Source organism: Melanostigma gelatinosum (assembly GCF_949748355.1).
Source record: "Melanostigma gelatinosum genome assembly, chromosome: 19".
Classification (NCBI taxonomy): domain Eukaryota; kingdom Metazoa; phylum Chordata; class Actinopteri; order Perciformes; family Zoarcidae; genus Melanostigma; species Melanostigma gelatinosum.
The window spans coordinates 6,741,947-6,764,091 of NC_136652.1; the positions used below are offsets into that span (position 1 = coordinate 6,741,947).

The 22,145-nt window shown below is 41.4% G+C and overlaps 1 protein-coding gene across 2 annotated transcripts in view; it reads left to right on the plus strand.

Moving 5' to 3' along the window:
* epha7 (eph receptor A7) overlaps nucleotides 1-7,148 on the plus strand; it is an 85,124-nt gene extending 77,976 nt beyond the window's left edge. For both annotated transcript variants that reach the window (XM_079291222.1, XM_079291223.1), the window contains exons 15-17: nucleotides 3,572-3,765; nucleotides 4,398-4,553; nucleotides 6,471-7,148. In XM_079291222.1, coding sequence (XP_079147348.1) covers nucleotides 3,572-3,765; nucleotides 4,398-4,553; nucleotides 6,471-6,585 — 465 coding nt within the window. In that variant the 3' untranslated portion in view covers nucleotides 6,586-7,148. The remainder of the gene's footprint in view (nucleotides 1-3,571; nucleotides 3,766-4,397; nucleotides 4,554-6,470) is intronic.
* Nucleotides 7,149-22,145: the final 14,997 nt, after the last annotated feature.

Consider the following 22,145-nt stretch of genomic DNA (forward strand, 5'->3'; position numbering starts at 1 on the left):
ATGATTAACTCACCCGCAGTTCCCTGAGTGCTGTCGCCAGCCTTCCTGCCAACTCCCACTAAGGGAGTCCAACTGCGGCGGACCACTCGAAGCTGTCCCTTATCGTCGGACATTTGGCACATTTTGATCGATGGCAGATGGCGAGTTTGTGCGGGCCTCAAGATTTCTATACGGTGCATGGTGTTTAGCACCCACAGCGTCAGGCCCAAACATTATTAAGATTCTGCGGCGCTCCAAAGCAGAGGCTTGCTGATTTGAACAATCAGATGTTAGAAATGCTAAACAAGATGGCCGGGGCATTAACGAGCCGTATGTGGTGCTGCTTGCCAGACATCAATATCAGAAATTTTTCGCACTTCGTCAAGATGTCAGCAAACATCCTCCGGGTGCTGCGGGAAGAACGTTATTTGCATTTCCCCCCAACAGTTTCGGTGTTTTGACACCTTTTTCCCACCGTGAGTCATTCTCGTCTGAGTGGTCCTGACTGAAATGGCTGATGAAAATATGCAAAAATGTACACCGCTGCTTATCCACACAATAAATAAAGGGGAGCCAATCAAATCAAAGTGCCCGCTGCACCTACTGCTCTCCAGTCATTGACTTTTAATGAACTCAGAGCTAAACTGCAGGCATGATGCAGAGTGACAATAGATTAGGTTTAAAAGGCACTGTGAAAAGATTGTTTCTATTATTCACAGAGCTGTACAAATATAGTCTCCTGTTTACTCACAAGGCATATAAGGAATTTAATACTTAAAATGTAACTTTGACATTGTGGAACCTTAACGGTTATAAGTAAAATATCAGCCAATAAAGATGGGTGTAATAGAATCATATCTCCTAAAGAGTTGCGTAAAAGCTTCACTGCAGGGTTTTGCACTAACTGAATTGTTTTTTAACTGGGCCCAGCAAGAGGAGAGCTTCAATACTCAAGCAAAGGCAAACTAAAAGCATACATCGTCTTTTCAGGATCAGTAAAGGGTTAGGGTTAGGGTTAGAAAGGGTTAGGGTTAGGGTAGTGAGAAAAAAAGGCTGATTTTGGGAAAGTGCACGGTCTGAATAGATCTCACAACCTTTTTTTAACATGACCATCAAATGAAAGTCTGTTTATTTATATCATGCTGGATGTCACATCCTTTGTTTTGGCTATTATGAGATATGACTTATGATAACATTCATCTCATCAACTTCTCCAATGAGATGTAGGGGCATGGCGAGTACTTCAACAAAGGTTTACAACAGAGCGCAATCGACAAAAACACAAGCCAACAGCCAAGTTAACCATTTACATGAACATAAAGATGAATACAAAAATTAAGCTAAACTGACAATATACTCCATCAGAGGGGCCTGTCAGTATCATATGGCTTTGCTAACCCTCGCCCACCACACCTTTATTGTTTAAAACTGAATATCTGAATTATATGCTTCTGGTACTACTAAAGGCCAGTGGTGTATAGTAACGAAGTAGAAATACTTCGTTACTGTACTTAAGTAGTTTTTTTGGGTATGTGTACTTTACTTTACTACTTATATTTCTGTTTACTTTTACTTTTACTTCACTACATTTTGCAAAGAAAACTGATACTTTTACTCCGATACATTTCCCCTGAAACCTTCGTTACTCGCTACAAAATCAAATCTATCTTTAGAAACAAAATGAATCATGAGAGCAGCGTCAGGGACTGCGGTGGAACACAGACTGCAAGCAAGCAGGTTTGGTGAATCAGTGGTCCTAGCAGCAAGTTAAATCATTGGTTAATCACGCTGAACACACCTCTACCTGCCTCAGCGGCCTGTGAAAGACTAGTTAGCATCGCAGGACTCGTCTTCAGCCCAAGAAGAGCGAGACTGAATTCTCACAATTTTGAAAACCAACTTCTTTTGAAGATGAACAGGACATTTTTCAGTTTCAAGTAATGACTGGGTTGCTGGGTTGTTGCTTTAGTATTGATCATGTTTTGATATTTGAGTCATGTTGTGGATGATCAGATGGAGTTATGATGGCAGCAGTCGCCCAATTGCAGATTCAGCTTGAGCAAAACCTTTGTCTATTGTGTTCAAATCAGGCCCATAGGAGTTTACAAGGCAGGTGTCCTTTCTCACAACACTGACCTGATGCATCAAGTGGATATTTTTTGCTGAACATAATATTATGCATTTGCCCTCTACATCCTCTAGTCTAATGAGCAGACTTATAAACGCACTGTTACAACTCCTTCATAGTGTCATATTGCTTTTCGGATAATTATGACGATAAGTTCATAGTAGATGCAAAAGTATAGTTATGTACAATATATTATGTTGAACATTGTTGCTCCTGGATGGATTACAGCCAACCCAATTATGTTCAACACAGCTCATGTCCTTGGTCATGGTGCCACAGCACTTAAAAGAATAAACTTCATAATTCTCACAATTCTGACCCTTTGCTTTTTTATTAACAGCATTTACTTGTACTTTTGCTTTCAATGAACAGGTTATGATGTACATTTAATATCAGAAAATTACTTTTGATACTTAAGTACAATAAATATCAGATACTTTAAGACTTTTACTCAAGTAGTATTCTAATAGGTGATTTTTTACTTTTACTTGAGTAGTTTTCCAGTAAGGTATCTTTACTTTTACTCAAGTATGGCTTTTGATTACTTTATACACCACTGCTAAAGGCTAATTATAAAGGGTTTAATGAAGGTGGTACTAAAGGCTCTTTCTTAAGTGTTTGGGGTTAGGGAGCTACTAAAGGCTGATACCAAAGGGGTTTAGGGTTAGGGAGCTACTAAAGGCTGATACCAAGGGGGTTTAGGGTTAGGGAGCTACTAAAGGCTGATACCAAAGGGGTTTAGGGTTAGGGAGCTACTAAAGGCTGATACCAAAGGGGTTTAGGGTTAGGGAGCTACTAAAGGCTGATACCAAAGGGGTTTAGGGTTAGGGAGCTACTAAAGGCTGATACCAAAGGGGTTTAGGGTTAGGGAGCTACTAAAGGCTGATACCAAAGGGGTTTAGGGTTAGGGAGCTACTAAAGGCTGATACCAAAGGGTTTGGGGTTAGGGAGCTACTAAAGGCTGATACCAAAGGGTTTGGGGTTAGGGAGCTACTAAAGGCTGATACCAAAGGGTTTGGGGTCAGGGTGCTACTAAAGGCTGATACCAAAGGGTTTGGGGTTAGGGAGCTACTAAAGGCTGATACCAAATGGTTTGGGGTTAGGGAGCTACTAAAGGCTGATACCAAAGGGTTTGGGGTTAGGGAGCTACTAAAGGCTGATACCAAATGGTTTGGGGTTAGGGAGCTACTAAAGGCTGATACCAAATGGTTTGGGGTCAGGGTGCTACTAAAGGCTGATACCAAATGGTTTGGGGTTAGGGAGCTACTAAAGGCTGATACCAAAGGGGTTGGGGTTAGGGAGCTACTAAAGGCTGATACCAAAGGGGTTGGGGTTAGGGAGCTACTAAAGGCTGATACCAAAAGGGGTTAGGGTGATAGTATAAGCTGATATCAAAGGGTTTGGGGTTAGGTTTAGAATGATACTAAGTGCTGGTACTGACTCCCTCCGTTTTGCTTTTCCCAGGTCATAAAGGCAATAGAGGAAGGCTACCGTCTTCCAGCCCCAATGGACTGTCCACCAGGCCTGCATCAGCTAATGCTGGACTGCTGGCAGAAAGACAGAGCCGAACGTCCCAAATTCGATCAGATAGTTGGCATCCTTGACAAGATGATTCGCAACCCTAACACATTGAAAACCCCAGTGGGAACATGTATAAGGTAAGGAACCCCCCCCCCCCCCCTTCTAAATGAATCATTTTTAAATGTGGCTTCATACAATAAGAAATTTGAACTTTTACGTTAGTGGATGATCGAAAGTGTCCAACAGATGATTTAGCCTCTGTAGTTCACAGATGAAAGATAAATCCCGGGGGATCGATACCACAAAGCAGCTTCCATGGCTTTATGGTCAATAGCAGGGCTTTTAAATCAATCTCTGTAATGAGTTCTTGGTACTTTTAAAGTGCAGCGGGAACTCCAGACCTCACACTGACGTTTGTCAGATGAATTCTATTTGCAGTCAGAACATACTTTCCCTGAGGTGAGATCGAGAGGTTACAGCTGGTTAAAAAGCGCTTCATTATATGGAGACCATATGTCGGGAATGTAATCAGATTGAAAAGATATTGACAGAAATATGTTTCTGAAGCGAGCTGACACGTGGCATGTCTTTGTGAATTCCTGATTGATTGAAGCCTCCAATCAGTTTTCCCTCCCCCCTCTCGCAATTTGCTGCACCGCTGGATGCCTTTTGGTCGTCACTTTGTCTCGTCTCCTGCTTGATTGTGTTTTCAGCGGAACGTTTCCTTTTTCACGCGAGACATAAACATCATTCTGTGCTCATCCCGCAGACCAATTAGTCCACTGTTGGATCAGAGCACGCCAGACTTCACCGCTTTCCGCTCAGTGGGAGAGTGGCTGGAAGCCATCAAGATGGAGCGATACCGAGACAACTTCACAGCGGCTGGCTACAGTTCCCTGGAATCTGTGGCCAGGATGTCAATCGAGTAAGTAGATGTGAAGCCCCTCACGCGCTTTAAGCATCAGCAGAGAACATTAATACCAGCCGCACTCGAGATTGTGATCTCACCTACACTTCACTTCCTTCTATCCCAACATGAGGAAACTAATTTACTTTGTGGCATTTTGCCTCCAAGCAGAGTTTTGTCATATTGCCATCCCATGAGGTTCATGAGTTTCTGCACGTTATCATACATCTTCAATTACTGGCCTGGGCCTTTATTCACCCAAACTTGAGAGATAACCAGGCCTTTATTTCTTCCATGATTTAACACTGTACACTCTTTAGGAAGGCGCCTCTCTGACAGCCAATAAATGAACAATGCAAACTCAACACCTCCATGTTCATCTGTCTTGACAAATTCAATGTAATGTACACTTCAACAACAGAGGCATCTTATACACACTGCTCTATTGTTCAGAGTTTGTCTTTATATCAGAGAGAGTACTTTCAATCTTTTCTAGTTTGCGGTTTTTTTTCCATTGTTTCCCTCGATGAAACACGTGCACAGATGCTTCACATTAACAGCCTTCTAGGGGCTCAAAGAGCGTAGTTCCTCCCTATGCTGGTTGGCTTTTAAGGCAAAAATCCACACAAACAATTGAGTTGTGTTTATTGTGGCTTAATTTAAAACGGATGGAAAACAGCTAATTAGAAGTTATTGGAATTGATTAGTGAGAACAGTGTTTCTCTTAAAGATTGCCGTAACACAGTGTACTATAAATCTTTACGCAACGTTGACTTCAAAATAACAGCGACAATTCGGTGAACGTGATTTTACATGCAACTTCAAATTCATTCAATAAATCAAGTCAGTAGTAAATAAATGAAAAGTACACAAAGGAATTAAACATAATAAGTATTGAAAATTGAAAAATAACTACTGCCTGACAACTATTTCAGAGAAAAATTAAATTTCAATTGTGAGAATAATTAGTCAAGAATACATTGAGTGTCATTGAGAAGCTTCCGGTTTCCACAGACCAATTTCACTTCAAAATAAGAGCAGACCACCTCCTCAGACAACATCAGGACATTCTTATGGCCATCAAAAATGCCATATGCGAGCTGTGTTCCCTCTGAATTCAATTGAGTTTTCCAGAATGATCAGGCTGGTATGATCATACGCGTCAAAGGGTTCAATCAGAAAGTTATGTTTTGTTGGAGAAAATGTAAAAAAAAAAAAGATGTAAATCATAAATCACAGCTTAGCCTAAAAACAGAGATATATTTTTCAGCCATAACGCCAGTACGTAACTACAGTTAGTTGAGAGCCTCTGTGCACCCGTGCATGTAAGTTTAGCTTTATGAATGATCCAACATCTCAGTGTAAAGCAAGTTTGATGCTCTGTGGTCATCTGGAACACCAATGTTCATGTCCTGTGTGGGATTTAAGAACTTTACAAGTGAAACAATGCCTTATTTATGGTGTTTCACAGTTCCTCGTCAAGCATTCACATGTTGTGTGTCCTCATCCTCATGAACTCGTGTGAACTCTTTGCTTTTTTTTATTGCATTCTTACTAGTTGACAGCGGCTGAATGTGAGCGCCAGCCCAGACTGTGGCTTGCTCTTGAGTTGTTACTCAGAACTCCCATTGACCATCAGATGTCAACATTCATCTCCACATTCCCATAAAATGCTCAAGGGTTCTAATGAACTTCCGCACATACTTCCCAAGATAAAACAAAAGTTCACATCATTCTTTTGTTCTTTTTCAACATCAGCCTTGATATCAATGTCAAAAATGTAGCATTGAGTTACATAAACAAGCCTGCTGCGTTTTAGCTGCCTTCATGTACCTTTTACTCACAATAATGACAAAGCTGAGGCTGTAAATAGCACTTGTTTGGCCCCTGACTGTGCTCCAGTGCATTGATTGATGTGTTGTCTTGTCTTCCCAGGGACGTGATGAGCTTGGGGATCACGCTGGTGGGCCATCAGAAAAAGATCATGAGCAGCATACAGACTATGAGAGCCCAGATGCTCCACCTCCACGGCACGGGTGTCCAGGTGTGACGAACCACGGACGGGGCAAGAAACAAAAGAAAAAACAACAACTAAAAAAACAGAACTTATTATCTGGAGCAGTGCCTGGGACGTAAAGCGGGATAATCGTCAAAGTAAACGGACATCTGTTACGTCTGACTCTTCCGGCTTGTGTCTGGAGTGAAATCATTCCTTTGTTCCTCAGTGAAGGATTGCGGTCCGCCTCTTCAAAAAGGGCGCTAAAGAGAGGAAAAGGGCGGTGGGGGGAAAAACTGCAACAAAAAAAAACTACCTGGACCTTTCCATTCACTTTTATTATTTTTTTTATAGAAGCGTTTATGAACTCAACCATATATCAAATGGCGCATTGGAAAGGAGTTTGACGCTTCCGTTTCTTTAATTTAATAAATGACTTAAGTGCACACCATGGCTATGGATTACCTTTAAAAAGAACAAAAAAAACAATGTCTACTTGCGGTGCTTTTACTTATTTCTCTTTCTAATTTGTTTATTTTGCATCTGTCTGCCACAGTGACATGTCGCCCACTCAGCAGTTTTTTTTCTTCTTTTTTTCTCTCTCTCTTCTATTTGGACTTGACAACAGGGTAAACTCTCTTTTATCCAAACGCAGAGGGAACTTTTTAGGCGCAGATTCAAAAGGTACTTTTTTGTGCTGCTGACACATGCTGGACTGTTTGAACTGTTTGCAGTGACTCGTGTTTCCCTTCATGTGCTGTTGAAGTGAAAACGGTAACCTCTCGTGCTTGTGGGGGGGGGTTTCGACATGGTTTCAACCAGTTTTTTTTTTTATTAAGGAATTTCCTGAAGAGTGCAACACTGAGGAGGCGAATTGTTCTTCTAAATCAAAATACTTTTATATCAGAGTAGCAATATCCTTTGTCTTAGTGTTCACTACGGGAAACGCAGAACGGTTACATGGTTATTGAGTATAGGCTCTTGCAGCACTGTTGAGAGATTTGATCGAAATTGAAGCCACCACAAATTGTTTTGCCATCATGTTGCACACAGTGTTCGTTTTGGGTGCATTGTCGAGCTGCAAGTACAATTTTTAAAAGGGTGGATCCAAGAACGTTGTAGACGTAATACTGCCTTAAAAAATGCGTTAGATTAAGTATTGCCGCTATTTTAGGCACTTCACTGGCAATGCTTTCTGCATTAATTTTAAAGGGTGGACAAGCTCCCTATTTGTATTATTTTCTTGTAGTGTTGATGTCTTTATCTGGAACTTGAACTGGTGAAATCGAGCGCACGGACACGGTTTAATGCCACGAGCGACACGGTCAGTGACGAGACGGACTAAACAGAGCAATAATTACCAGGTAGAAATGGTCCTCGCCTGAAAATTTCTTTTAAAATGTTTTATTTTTTTTAAAGGTGCTAGGTTTTATCGCATGCGTGTGCTGTGCTGAGACAAACCCTTTGGAAAAGATTCAGTCGCCATCGGAAACGAAAGGAATGTACGTCTTCGACCTGAAAACGGTTTGAAAAAGAAGTGCTCGGGAAATCGGCCGTGCCAACTCACCAAAAGAAATAATCATGTCGTATTTGGCCGCTACGATACGCTAAAACGTTTGGTGGAAATCATGGAGGCATGGAAATGTTCAATTGGTTGGCTGGAGAGATGAAAGAGGCCCCCGTTTGAAACTCTAGAAAGGTGCCACTTAGCCATGCTGACATCATCCTCCGACACCTACGCCGTTGTCCATAAATCAAAAGAGCCCCTTCAAGGTTCCGGGTCTGGAAATCAGGACCAAACGACGGAGCTCCAGTCGGACGCGGATAGAGCCGGTAAACCCCCCCCCCCCCCCCCCCCCCCGACACGCCATGGTGGCTCCCTTATTTATTCCTGCGTCTCTGCCGCTCACCCCTCACAGGCGAAGTAGATGTGACGGAACATGCATTAAAGTGTCTAAGATTGCTCCTCTTTTCTCCCATACGGGGGCGGGGGGTTCTTTGTAGAAGATGTGCTGAAAGCCAATCAACCTATTCTGTGCCATCTGTCTCCACTTCAAATGCGAAAAAAAAGAACGTTCCCATGTTGAGTGTGTTTTCAGTGCAGTATTCTTTCATGAGGAAATGCATTCATTCAGCTGTCACGTAAACAGGAGTGGTGTTGATGGAGAAAAACCATTACGACCATGTCTTCTACTGCTGCTGTAACCTGAGATACATCTGTGGATCCACTCATTTCTTTCATCTCGAATGCATAGAAAAAGCATTATCCCTTACTGACGGAAGAGTAAAACCATTACTAGCTTTCTTCATTCTCCCGGCCTTCTCTAAAACTGCATCCACACATTAAGCCGGGTACCTTTGAAAGATTGATGTAAGCCTGCCTATAGACACGGAGTAAGGTTTGTCTCCTATAAAGAGGTTACTCAAATCTTAAAACGCATATGGACACCAGACATGCACGACGGCAAAGACTATGTTCACGTACATTTGTCAGCACATACTCTCGTACTTCTTGGGCTGGATGCCAATGGCTAAAGTGTAGACCCCCTTACAGCCAACGTCAACAGAAACATGCTGACATGATGCCAATTATTTTCACGGTTAATCCATTGATCTATAAAACAGTGAAAAACTGATCATCACGTTTTCTCAACGCCCAGTCGACCATACCTTAACCCGGACCCTTATCTTCAAATGCCGTGTTTTGTCCAGCTAACTTTCCGAAATCCAAACAGATATCCAATTAGCTCGCGTAAAGGACTACAGAATGAGCTGCAATTCAATAACCGTACTTCTTCTATTGTCCGACAACAGAGAAAAGAAAAAACAGTGAATGATGACTACAAGCTGTTGAGTTTGGCTGTGTGAAAAGACTCAATGATGACAGAAACCAGGAGGTTTAACCGGGCTCTGCCTGTGCCACTGTTGAACCAGATATGTTGGCTGTGATTGTACTTTCACTGACCCCAAAAGGAGACAAAATGTCCTGTTTTCCTGTTGTGCTGCTGCTGGGTGAGGACAGACATCTTAATCTCTTTTAGTCACCAAATGCAGCGTCTGCCAATTGCTTTTTCTTCCTTCTGAAGCATTTTTGATGACTATAAAACCTTTTACCACCTTCACTTTCACTGCCTTTAAGAAGTGAACGTAAATTTCCCCTGAAAAAGCGAGTGTGGATTCCTTCGCATGTAAACTTTTTTTTTCAGAATGATCCAGCTTAGTGTGTGGCTGTACAGTTAGAACAATTTCCACACCAGGAATTAGCCCTGACCGGCTCTGAGCCCCCCCCCTCCTCTGTGTCAAACACACCCTCCCTTTATCCATACAGCAGAGCTCAGCAATTGGGCCTTGGCCAGACCTTTGAATTGAATACCGGCATGAAGTCATTCAGTCAGCACAAAACTCCCCGGTTCGCAGGCGGCACTCTCTCTCTCTCACACACACCCCCATCCACACACACACACACTCCGCTCTGATTTTAAAACCGGGCCTCTGGAGGCCCTTTTACACCCCAGGGTAGAATGCCTCTGTCCTAATTCTTTTTTTCCTGTGCTGGGGAAACTTGAGCCAAATTGAGATTAAGGCCGGGATGCAATAGATTCGACGTCCCACTCACCTGTAACCTTCACCGCCAGAAGTCACTTTATTGTCTGTTTCAGCTCGTTTCATCCGCATTTTTAAACTTCAGGTCGCTCAACTCTGGACGAGAAAAGTTTTGTTGTGGCTCTATTTCAGCAAAAAAAAAAACACAAAAAAAAGAATACAAAATGTAAAAAGAAATGACAAAAAATAAATACCTACAGGATGTAGAGGGGGTTTGGTTGGAATCAGGAATAGCAGATAGAGTATGAAGTTATTTTTCAAATCTTGTGGTTCAGCAGTTGGAAGTTAGTTTCACCGCTTTGGGTCGAGGCGGTGGATAATTCCAAAGAGTGCAGCGCTGTTGATTGTGTCGGAGAGAGACGAGATTTGAGGGGATCTTTGTATATGTACTAATTGTAAAACTTGTACATTTTATTTATATTGTTTTTTACACATATTACTCAGTAGAGAGCTCTGAATACATTGAAAATGCACTATATTTTTCTATCTCGCAGATGAATTATTGTCAACCACCAAGATTTCAGTTGTACATATTTTTTTTTTGTTTTCATTTAGGACCAAAGACAGCTGATAGGATTTCCATCTTTACTTTGTTTCTGATTTTTTGCGTTTTTAGTTTGTTGTACAGTAATACAAATTGTCAATTTATTATTTATTTTTCTGTGACGAAAGTATTGAGAATATCCACTGGTCAAAAGTATTTTCCCCAACAGCAGAACTGTACGATCATTGAATTAGACAATTTCCTGTTACATAGACAATTCTTTTTGCTTTGTAACCTTTGTAATAGACTGTACATATATTTTTGGAAATATAATACAATCTCTATAGAAGTTTTGGGTGTCCTTTGCAGTGTTCTAACTCATTTTCATACCCGATATGTTCCCGCTATTTGTTTCGGTTAATATTGTTGAGATCAGACATCCATGCGAGTACATCTTTTGTTTTTGTAATACATTTTGAATACGAGGAGTTGGTGAGGATGTCTGGTCTGATGCCACCATTTTCTATTTATAGTCTAAAGACACAATGTTACCAATGACGTACTTATACATCTGTTCTAAGCTATTATTAAGAAAACATGCTGTACATAGAGTAAGACTGATTTCATTGTTGAGGATTTCTGGACTTTTCAGTTTTTTAAAGCCAGCTCAAAATCTCTCTTCTGTTTTTGTCCCTTAACCCAAATATTTAAAACTTCAGCTCGGTCTTAATTTGTTGAGTCATGGACCAAGGCTTTTTCGAGTGAACTGCACAAGACAGGAACTCCTTTAACCCAACTCAACAATATGTGTTGTTGTCAATGGAAACAGAACACATGGCAATTGACATTATTCGTTTGAATGCTTCCATTGTAGGCTTCTCACACTGCGCTTAGCCCCAGGCTAAAGGGAGCTGTTGGCCCCGGGCTGAGACAACTTTCACAGTGGCACAGTCCTGACACATTCTGAAGTGGGTAAGCACTGAGTTTGTGGACTGATCCCTTGAAAATAAACACAAGGCTAAAAAGTGACGGTGTGGAACAGGGCTAAAGTAGCAAAGGAATTGTTTGATATGCTCAAAAGGTAAAAAGTCACGTGTTCACGGACATTTACATAACCCACGACTATTAGAAGTGCAGTTTGAATGGTATAGCCCTGGGTTAGCAATGTGTGTGGGTTAAGGGGCTAAGTTAGCCCAGGGTCTACTCTCGGTTAAGGATAGCTTAAAATATGCAGTGGGAAAAGCCTATTCATGAAATGTTCTTGCTAGACCGCATATACAATGATAACTTCACTGGGAGTTGTCCACACAGTTAAATGTACTATAAGAAAAGGTATCCTGTTTAATTGACATATTTGTATCGCAAAAGCTTCAAATTATGAAGAACCCTGGCAGAGGTCAGATGTATTTGTAACACTTAACTTCAAATCAACTCAATGAATGACGATCAGGAAAAACTTGATTTATTCTAGACACAACATCAAAACATTGTGGAGCACAATGTGAAACCCAAGAAATAAAATAGGGCATATGTCCATGAGTCTGTTGCCCCAGTGCATGCTGGGAAGGGTTCCCTACACAACCTACCTCACAAAAGGGCAAATCATTTTCTTTTCAAAATAAGAGCGACCCTACGTAATCCCAAACCCTTATCTTGTTAAAGTTACCTTTAGTCGTTTTTGACCACTGGTAGGAATATGGAGAAACGTTTACATCAATGGATGACCATTTTGTTTGTATTGCGAGCGTGCAAGAGGATGGCACGCACACATTGGCCATGCGATGACTCTTCCTCCGCCTGGTTTCACATTATTCCACTGATTGACAGTTGGCAGGGCTAACGTGCAAAAACAAAAAAAAGCCAAGCATTGCGCCAACAAAGGCAGGGAAGAAGAACTGCACGCCATCAAATGTGTAAACAATGCAGGATTTAAAGTCTTCAAAACATGTGCTCTACAAATGTTGCATGAGGAAGGAAATCTATTCAACACATATTTTCGATTATTTATCTTCTCCCTGCAGCTGCCATGGAGGTTTGGACATGCTCGCGAGCTTGTTTGCACATGCATGCACGATAAGGCTGTCCAAACAGTCCCCCAAACTGTCCTGTTTTCTTCTTTAATCTTCCAGAAATTCCAGTTCTTTGAAGGAGCTTGAATGGATCTCTCCTGATCATGTCTTTCAGCAGTTTTAGTATTTATTTTAGTAAGTCCAAGAGTGGCTCAACATATGCCGTCTCCAATTCTGCTCCACTCTCTCTGTGAGTTTGGATTACACATGAATCTGGCTTCCATCCATGTATTTCTCTGTGGCTATGACTCGCTCTCCATTAGCTTAAACTGCACAGTCTTATCCTGCGTAATAGATCATCTGCAGAAGTATTGCTGTCTGAAAGTCTAGTAGCGCTCTTAGATTTTAAAGACAAATCACCAAACTGGATCCTTATCGTAAAACGGTAACCTAGTCTTAATCTGTGACCAAAAATGACTCACTTTACGCTGTTCCTTCTGTTTTATTGTTACTGTCAAAGCAATCCCTTAAGCCAAAGTTGGACTTTCACCGTGTGCTGGGGTCCGTGTTACATTTTTTAATGCCCTTCTGTTGTAAAAAATCATGGACAGCAAATCATTTATTTAAAACAGTGAAAGTGCCACAATTAGTAAATGTTGCCAAAACCTTAAAGGGATGGTTCACCCAAATGTCCAATGACATTTTATGAAAATAGTGGACAGCAACATCTCTATCCAGTGTAACAGGAACCCTCAATCTGGAAAATCCACCGAAACAAACGCTGTCAACACTTTTCAAAAGGACTATGTCTTTGGTAAAAGTGTAAGCAACGGCATTTATTCAATTTCATGACAATGACTCCTTCTGTTGAGGATCATGTCATGTTCTCAGAACCTCCAGAGCAGCTATAATGGCCGTTGTTTACTCAACTCTGTGTGTACGGTCAAGTTTCAAGACAAATTCTTTGCACATTTTGTCCAAAATCTACAAAAGAAAAAGTTTTCATCGACTTCAGTTGGTGGTGCTAATTCTCCAGTCGGTGCCGTTGAACCATTCCAGATGAAGGCAGCGCTCCAGTAAAACCTCACACGATGAAAAATCATCTTAATAGCGTGATGGGCATGTTTATTTCATGTTTGCGTTTTTGACAAATTTAACAAGCGCATAAAAACAGCTGAATGGAAACACTCAATTTATTTTCTGTAATGCATTTCCCATGAGATGGTTGACTTAATTGTGTTAAAGGCATTTTTAGAGAACTTGTCTGAGCCGATCATCACAGACAAAAGCCTACTATTCATCCAAGGCCGTGTGTGTTCAATGTTATCTCTGACGTCTGAACACCTGCAAGTATTGGCCTGCTGGAGTGAGAAAGCTACACAAAGCTATGTTGATCATAGATTTTTTTGTTAGCGATATGCAGAGCGAGTACAAAACAAAGAGGGTTCTGTGTTGTTTTTATCTCTCCACTGTCGGGAATGAATGACAGAAATGTGTCTTCTCTAGACTTGTACTGCTTGAAAGTGTTGGTCCTTCCCTTTATTGAGCGTGTCAGAACATGCAACCTAAAGAGTCATGCTCCCTCAATGTCAGTGTGACTACATTTGGATTTGGTGAGAAAACCCATATGAAATGATCTTCCATCTGTTAATTATCATTAATAATGACTTATTATTGATTTACCAATCCAATTTGTTTTACTTTTAAATATTACAACAGGTGCAAAAACATATCCTTTCATTCTAGGCAGTCATCCTACAGTATATTTGGTAGTATAGTATGGTACGGCCTGGCTACCAGAGATGCACCATTCCTAAAAATGCTTCACTCTTCATTTGGAGATTTCCAATTTTTTCACCAATAACTTTTGAGCACTTGATGAAGCCTGACTGATGAATCAGCCTGACATGTTGGCTGATATTAAAGGCATAAAGGGTGTGATTTGTGCGTTTGCGGTTTCGGAAACACAACATTCAGAGCCTCGGGGGAGAGGGCCCTGGAACACAGCAAAGTGAAAAGAAAAGAGGAAATAGAGACAACACCACGCACCTTTGGTGGGTCAGAAGTTCTGATTGAGAGAGATCATTTTTGTGTGAGTCCATACATATGGTTGGTGCAAGTCCTGCCATTGACAATTACAATTAATGCTTTGAGTCTGGCTGTGAATGTTACCGGCCGATTGAATGGGTGTTACCAGTCTCATAGACATGGGTTAGAAGAGTCCGGCCATGTTCTGCGCCGCCATATTGACGGCCGTCCCAAAGCTCTTATTTCTGCTCTGAGAAGCGAGTGGAGACCTCCGAGGAGCCATGAGTGAGGACACACAACAACAGCCTTCCAGGAAGTGTTTTAACGGCCGACACGCCCCCTCAATGTTCATCAGTTATGTGATTGGCCGCCGCAGCCGATAGGACTGATAAGACGGATCGCAGATTAAACTGAAGCTTTATATTTGATTCGTTTTCTGATTCACCGTCTGGTTTAATAAATGTTCATTGTAGGCTGAACAACAAAAGGACCACAAACAACTTTATTTATTCATTAGAAAGATTTGTGTTTTCATGATGGATACAATGCAAGTCAGAGAGCTTTTTACATCATGTGTCATCATTTCATCCAGTCACGTGAGGCTGATCATTCCTGAGTGTCTGGTTTGATGAGTTATATCATTTAAGTTGAACCTGAAACATGGAGCCTAATAAATGAATTCCAGTAGTCAAGAGAAACAATAATCATATTCTGGGTTCATTAATAATAATGTGACAATCTGAATTTCAAAACGTACAGACGCACATAATTCATAAATAAGACGAACGCATTCCGCTGGTAGAAATCGATCCTGCGTTTATAAACAGGACACAGTTTGTTCAAGAGGTAACAGGCTACAGAGAGAAAACACCTCTGCTCTGGCAGTGAAGATAATTGTGTATTTATTAGTTAATATTATTAAGTACAGTGATCATGTGAACAGACAAACTCATCAAAAGTCTCTCCAGCGGTTAAAGCCAACTGAGGATCAGCTGATTACAGCTGGATCAGCTGTCAGTCATCGGAAACAGACGTCGCTTCACGTGACGCAACTGAAGAAAGGACGTCTCATGTCTGTTAAAATATATTTCCTCGTGTCCTCTCTCCTCGCATGGTTTCCTCCGTGCATCCCTGGTGGGAGAGACTAAGACGCAAGGAAAGGACGCAAGTGAGGGAAACGGGGATGCAATTAAGAGACTTGGGATGTACCCGAGGGTGGGTTGATCAAAACACAGCAATTTCCCCCAGGACATTCTATCCGGTGCGAAACCAAAAGTCACTTCATTTACCAAACTTTTGTCACCCAACTTATGTACGTAACCTACGGAAGTTATGTAACTAACATACTTATCTTAACCGAAACAACTATATTTTCCTAAACCTGACGAAGAAGGCTTGTGATTTAAAACAAAACAACTTCAGCTTCTGGCTCACTCTTCGGAGTGAGGCATCACATTGAAGCGAAGGAAGTGACCCCCCCCCCCCCCACACCGCTGCTGCCATGGAATCTTGGGAAGCGATCGGCAGGCCGGTGGCACTCGAAGCAGGAGTCGTAAACATCCATCTCGCCGGTGAGGCACAACGGGCACGAGGTGCCTACGCAACCATTGCAGGTATGGCATCACCCCTTCATTGAAAAGTATAAATAAAGCTTTCGTTTATTCCAGATAAACATTGCAGTCCTTTACGATACCATCGTTGGCTTATCGCCACCCTGTAATGGATCCCATATTGGATCTTTATACATCAAAATGTCTTCATCTCCACCATAAACGGATGCACTGCCACAGAAAAACAGTGGAACCTGGCAGACAGCCAGAGGAAGATAACAGGGAAAGAAATCATTTGTGTCTGGCAATTCTGCAATAATCCTGAGCCCCGCTTCGGCATTATTACAGCATCTGACATTTTGCATCGAATTTAGAAGTCAACCAGGGATATGGAGATGAATGGTTTTAAACGGTGTAAATTGATTAGGAGGAACGTGCGGGCCTGACTAATGGTTTACCTGTTGGACTCGACAGGGAAAACAGATCATGAGCCATTTAGAAAACAAAGGCTTTGCTTTTCACAGTTCAGGTGAGTCCTTTGGAGAAACATAATGTATTTATAGATACAACAAAGTAGACTTTTCACGCCTAATCTGCTGCTCTTGTCTTGAAGAAAAATAGAGGTGATTTCTGGGGAAAGGGTTCGGTGCTCCATCAAAAGTTTAGCCATCGACTTGCTTGTAGGAGGGAGAGCATCGATCCGTTCTCATTATGGTGCGGTTATTGTTAAAAGTTTCTGATCCCAAAGTGGTGTTTGCTCATCAGACCAAGTTGTAAATACAGTTCTTTTTGCATGTTTGCAAAATTGGAGAAAACATACTTTCCCCGAGTTCCTGGACATTGCAGCCATGCAGGACATTGACGCTAAACGTAGGGTGGATGCAAGGCCGCCCTGTTCATACAGTCAAGCATGTCGTCCGCAGCGAGCCTTTAACACCAACGTTACAACCCTGTGAGTCGTGCTATTCATTTGCATGTCATATTTTTTCAAACTGTTGTTTTTGCCATTAGTAATTTCACACAGAACGCGAATGTTTCGCAGATGAAGTGTGTTCTTTCTTGGAACAAAGTCGATTTTTCTGAGCTTTTGCGCCGCAATTAAAAGGCATCAACCAATCATGGTGAGCGGAACTGGTTGAGTTGCCCCTGTTGTTTTGAGGCTAATAAAAACAACTCTACAAACCTCATTACTCCGGATCCACTCCTTCCATTCTTACCTTTCACAATATAATATTTGCAGGCAAGTTGTGGAAGATTTTCCAGGTTTTGTGTCGTTACAACCCCGGTGTGTAAAACGTGTGATGATTGGTTCTCAAGAACGATGCAAGCAAGCAGCCTGCTCCGAACTGCCATGCCCCAAACCACCTGAATTATTCTTTTTATTCATTGTATTTATTACTCAGCAGGGAATGTTAACATTTATCAACATTTCAATTTACACTTCATTGTAAATGTGCCAGTTAGCTAGAGAGCAAACGTCATACAGCACAATACAATATATAAATACATCACAAAAGTAGCAGATTTGTAAAAACAATGACAGTATATCATGGCAGTGCCAGAGATGAGGTGGTGTGATTACTCGGGATTGCAGGTTTGGTTTGTTGCATCGTTAATTACATTCCACGACTGGTGTTTTCGGTGCTGTTTTGACTGCTACTGTGTTCTTTTTTTCATTATTATTTCTTATTGTTTATTAACTTGTACTAGTTCAGTAAGTACTACATTAAACTGTAGTCTCAAATAACATTACGAGTACAGAAAACACATGGTGCGTGTGTGTGAGGGATCCCAGATATTCAGTGTCTTGAGTGTGACTGACTGCGAGGTCAGAAAAGTGCAGTCCTGGATGACACTGCTGTCTCTGCACCTAAATCAAGGGTCACTTTTAATAACCTGCAGGGTAATTAGAGGAAAAACCATCTGAACTTCTCCTGTGTGGCAAAAAGGTTTGTTCCAGTAGCCGGTAGCACATAGAGATCTAACAGTGCTGTTGCGGATGAAGACGGGTTTTCACAAAACTCATTCAGTCCACTTTTAGTTCCAATCAAACCAAACACGCAGCACTTGTAATTAGAGTGAATACATCACAAACTATTTCGTTTTTTTCCAAATGTCACTGCATTATTCCCACCCAAGTGAAGCAGTTGAACTTTTCCAAAAATCACTCCGTGGTATTACAAAAGCCATTCAGTCCGATCATCAACAAAGGCTCCTCTGCGAGCTGTTGAGGTCGGTAAAGATGGCGGCAATTGCTGAAGACTGCTGTTTATTTGTACCTGCTGATAATACAGCAGGACCATCACCATTTCAAACAGGAATCACACAAAACAAATCTTTCAAGTGCAATAACTGTCTCAGCCTGTTCACATTGGTACCTGCACGGGCAGGGTCAAATATCTGAGGACCCTTGGTCAAAATGGACTGTGGGGCTCCTTTTTTTAATAAGGGATGCACCAATCAGTCCCAGACTTTTCAGTCCCAACACAATACTGATACTTGGGCTTTGGGTGACATCAAAACCCAACATTGGGTTGACATCATCTTCGTTGAGTTGTAGTTAGAAATGAGAAAGCAATTTGACGTCAAAATCCAACAGAAACATAGCTTACAGCGCAAGGCCACTGACCAACTGTCGGTATTTGACAATTTGGGAGTGAGAACGTGTTGACATTCTTTGCATAAAACTGAACGAATTATATTCTTAAAATAGATTTTGACACAGGGAACTGCGTAAGGTCATGCCGCTAAGATGAGGTAATGAAATAGAATCCATCTTAAGACACTAATCAGGTTTGTTGTTATGCTTCTAGGTGCTGCATATTCCGAAACACATTTTTAATAGAATTACTAAATAGGCCTCGGTTTTAAGGGTTCTGTGGCAGCTGCCCACTTTTGGTAATTCAGCCTTGACATTATTCTCCACCAAATTATATTATTATTATTAGGTTCTATGTACAACATTCAGAGCATTAATATAGCAGCAAACAGCTATTATTTATGTAAAAATGTAGTGGACTAATGTCTACCTGAGTCGAGAATGAAGCTGTGAGAGTATTACACTAAATACAATATCTGCTCTCGCTCCTTTCCACTTCAGTCACCCCCACGTTGGATCAATAACATTAATCCTATCTCATTGAATCATAAATCATCAATTTTACACTATTATTGTGAGAGATTTAAGAGCATGCCTGAATACTATATAAACTACCAGTACATTAAAACATACATTCAAAACCGTGACAATTCTACATTCCATCTCTGGTCTGGAAAAAGTATCACAGTGATGATTGGTTTTGGTCTGAAATACACTGAACAATGAGACCAAAAAATGGCTATAACACAAACAAGATGCTACGCATGTAATTACAGCATGACAGGATGCAACCACTGAACCATTTACATAGCGGTTGTGGTCATGATTATCGTGGCATCAACATACGGCAATAAGATTTCCATGTAGTGCATTAGTTTATACGATGGGTTATATTTTAATGAGCGATCTGCCGGGGCTGGAAGCAGAGCTGAGCTGCTCTCAGCGAGGAAGCGAGCTAATGGCAGCAGCACCATCACTCACTCTGCTCCACTGTGCCTTTGAAGAAACCATCGTATCTGCCAAATCCATCAACCTTTCCTACACAGGCATTTGCCAGCCTGTGAAACTGATCATACACCTTGGGGATTGCGGACCGTAGCGGCTGTCGTGTGTGTGTGGGTGGGGCAGCGATGTGCTACTGCCTCCTTTGAATACTTACCCCAGGAAGGTACCACAGGCCCCCCCGGGCATGAAGAGGACCCCATGAATCCAAGGCAAGCCAGGGCTGCTCTCACTCAGCCCGCAGCATCCTGAGACACTCTGAACACAGACATGTGCTGAATCGGACTGTAGCTGCAACACTTCATCGGGATGAAATTTGGTTCCGGGAAGAAAAGCAGAACGGCAAATGTGTCTTCAAGGTAGGGCGGTCCGATTTGCCAGGAACAAATGATTGTAGTCAACTTGGGGTGTACTTATCTATACCACTCTTTTTGAACAGCAATATCTACTGTCGGCAAGATCCTCCCTTGGAAAAGTTGTCTGTTTTATTTATTATCCAACACTCATTTCTAGAGATGTTCCGTATTTTCCTTCCCGATACCCATTTAGATACCTGAACATGAGTATCGTTTGATGTAAAGTGCCAACCCGACACCACATGCGTGCATTAAAAACAAATATATGTACGTTACTTTTAACAGCTGTATCACCCTGTATGGGTCCGATATGATTGCTATCATTGTTGTATGAACTGGCTCAGGTTAAACCCTTTCGTAAAACATAGCAAATGCATACATTGCCGAGTTTGAAAGATTTTTTAAGCGTAAAATGTTGCCAAATTGGCCCATGGGAATTCATACAGAATATGAGCCGGACCAGTGTGGTGATCACCAACCTCCTCTCAGAAGATTTAACACCACTGCTCATTATTCACTCGCGTTTTTCTTGAGCTGCCGTTCAGATGCCCTTGTCACTCAGGGTTCTTAATTACATCCGCAGTAATTGTTTATGCTGATTTGTCGATTGTGAGCGCCTTCAGAGGAAACGCGAGTGCTTTGTACCGAAAGTATGATGTTTACCCTCCTAATGATGAAACCAGAGAGAAGATTAAGCCGAGAGACAATGTTTGATTGTCAGATTATTTTGTTGACATCTGACACATTGAGCCTGAGTCGCTTCATACTCAGGATTACACACAAGATTAAAGTTCTGCTGTTCTGAGAATCAGAAAGCACCTCATCATCTTCAGCACTGCACACACTGAGTTTGAACAGCTTTGATGGTGGGTGGCTGTGATATTGATGCATTGGTTGTTTTAGCTCTCTGCTGCTCATGCATTCTACCCTTTCTACTTAGTTCCACTATTTTAAAGAAACACAATCTATTAAAACCACTTCCTGCCCTCGTGCGTTTCCCTCCTGTGTGATAACTTACCCTGACCTGATTCATTTCACCCGTCCCTCATTACCCTTCCTCCCTCTGCCTGTGCCGGTTTGTCTTCACGGTTTCAGTCGGCTTTCCATTCTCAGTTCTCTGAGAATCATTCGGTGTTATTTGACAATATTTCTGAATCTTAGACGTAGACTCTGCCTCGAGTTTTTTGGCCCAACCTGTAACAAATATTACAAGAGTAACGGCATAAAGTACCGATGTAAAGATGTGTAAAACTATTCAGACGCATAATGCATCATGCAGAAAAGCATTGTTTTAACAGAGATAATAAGGACAATATTTCAGACATCAAATAAGGTTTGGGCCCCAAAAGAAGAATTCAATGATTCAAACTTACGTTTAGTAGATGTCCCCACAGTGTTACATGCCAGGGGATAATACCGTTGGAACTTCAATGTTTCCAAACCTGGTCAAGTAAGTGCTGTGTTATTGGTATTGATAAACACTCCTAATAACTCACATTAACATAATTCTGTGCAAAATCAGACAAAAGCCTGCAGAACCTCCTTCACCCAAAACAAACAATAAGGGACGGATGCCAAGTCCAGGATGATTCATGCAGAAGTGACTTCCAGGTGAGCGTATTGCTGCCAAGCCATGAAAAGTAAAACGGATCAATATGACGTTGTAATGTGAAAAGTTGATTGTGAAAACACTTTGACAAATTTTCTAACTATAACAAGGTATTGTAACGTTATATCAAGGTAATTTTTTATTACGATATACACACTTCTCACTTCATGATCAGAAACATTTCTTATCATAATATGCTATTAATCTTGTTATAGAGTATGAATCACAGTACGTTATTGTTATAAAAAGACATACAAACATACAAACATTTCAGGTTATGATAACAACGTCTCTTATTACAACAATATGCTATTTATCTTGATAAAGAGTGTATATCATAAGTTATTGCCATAAAAAGATGGTTTTCACACTAA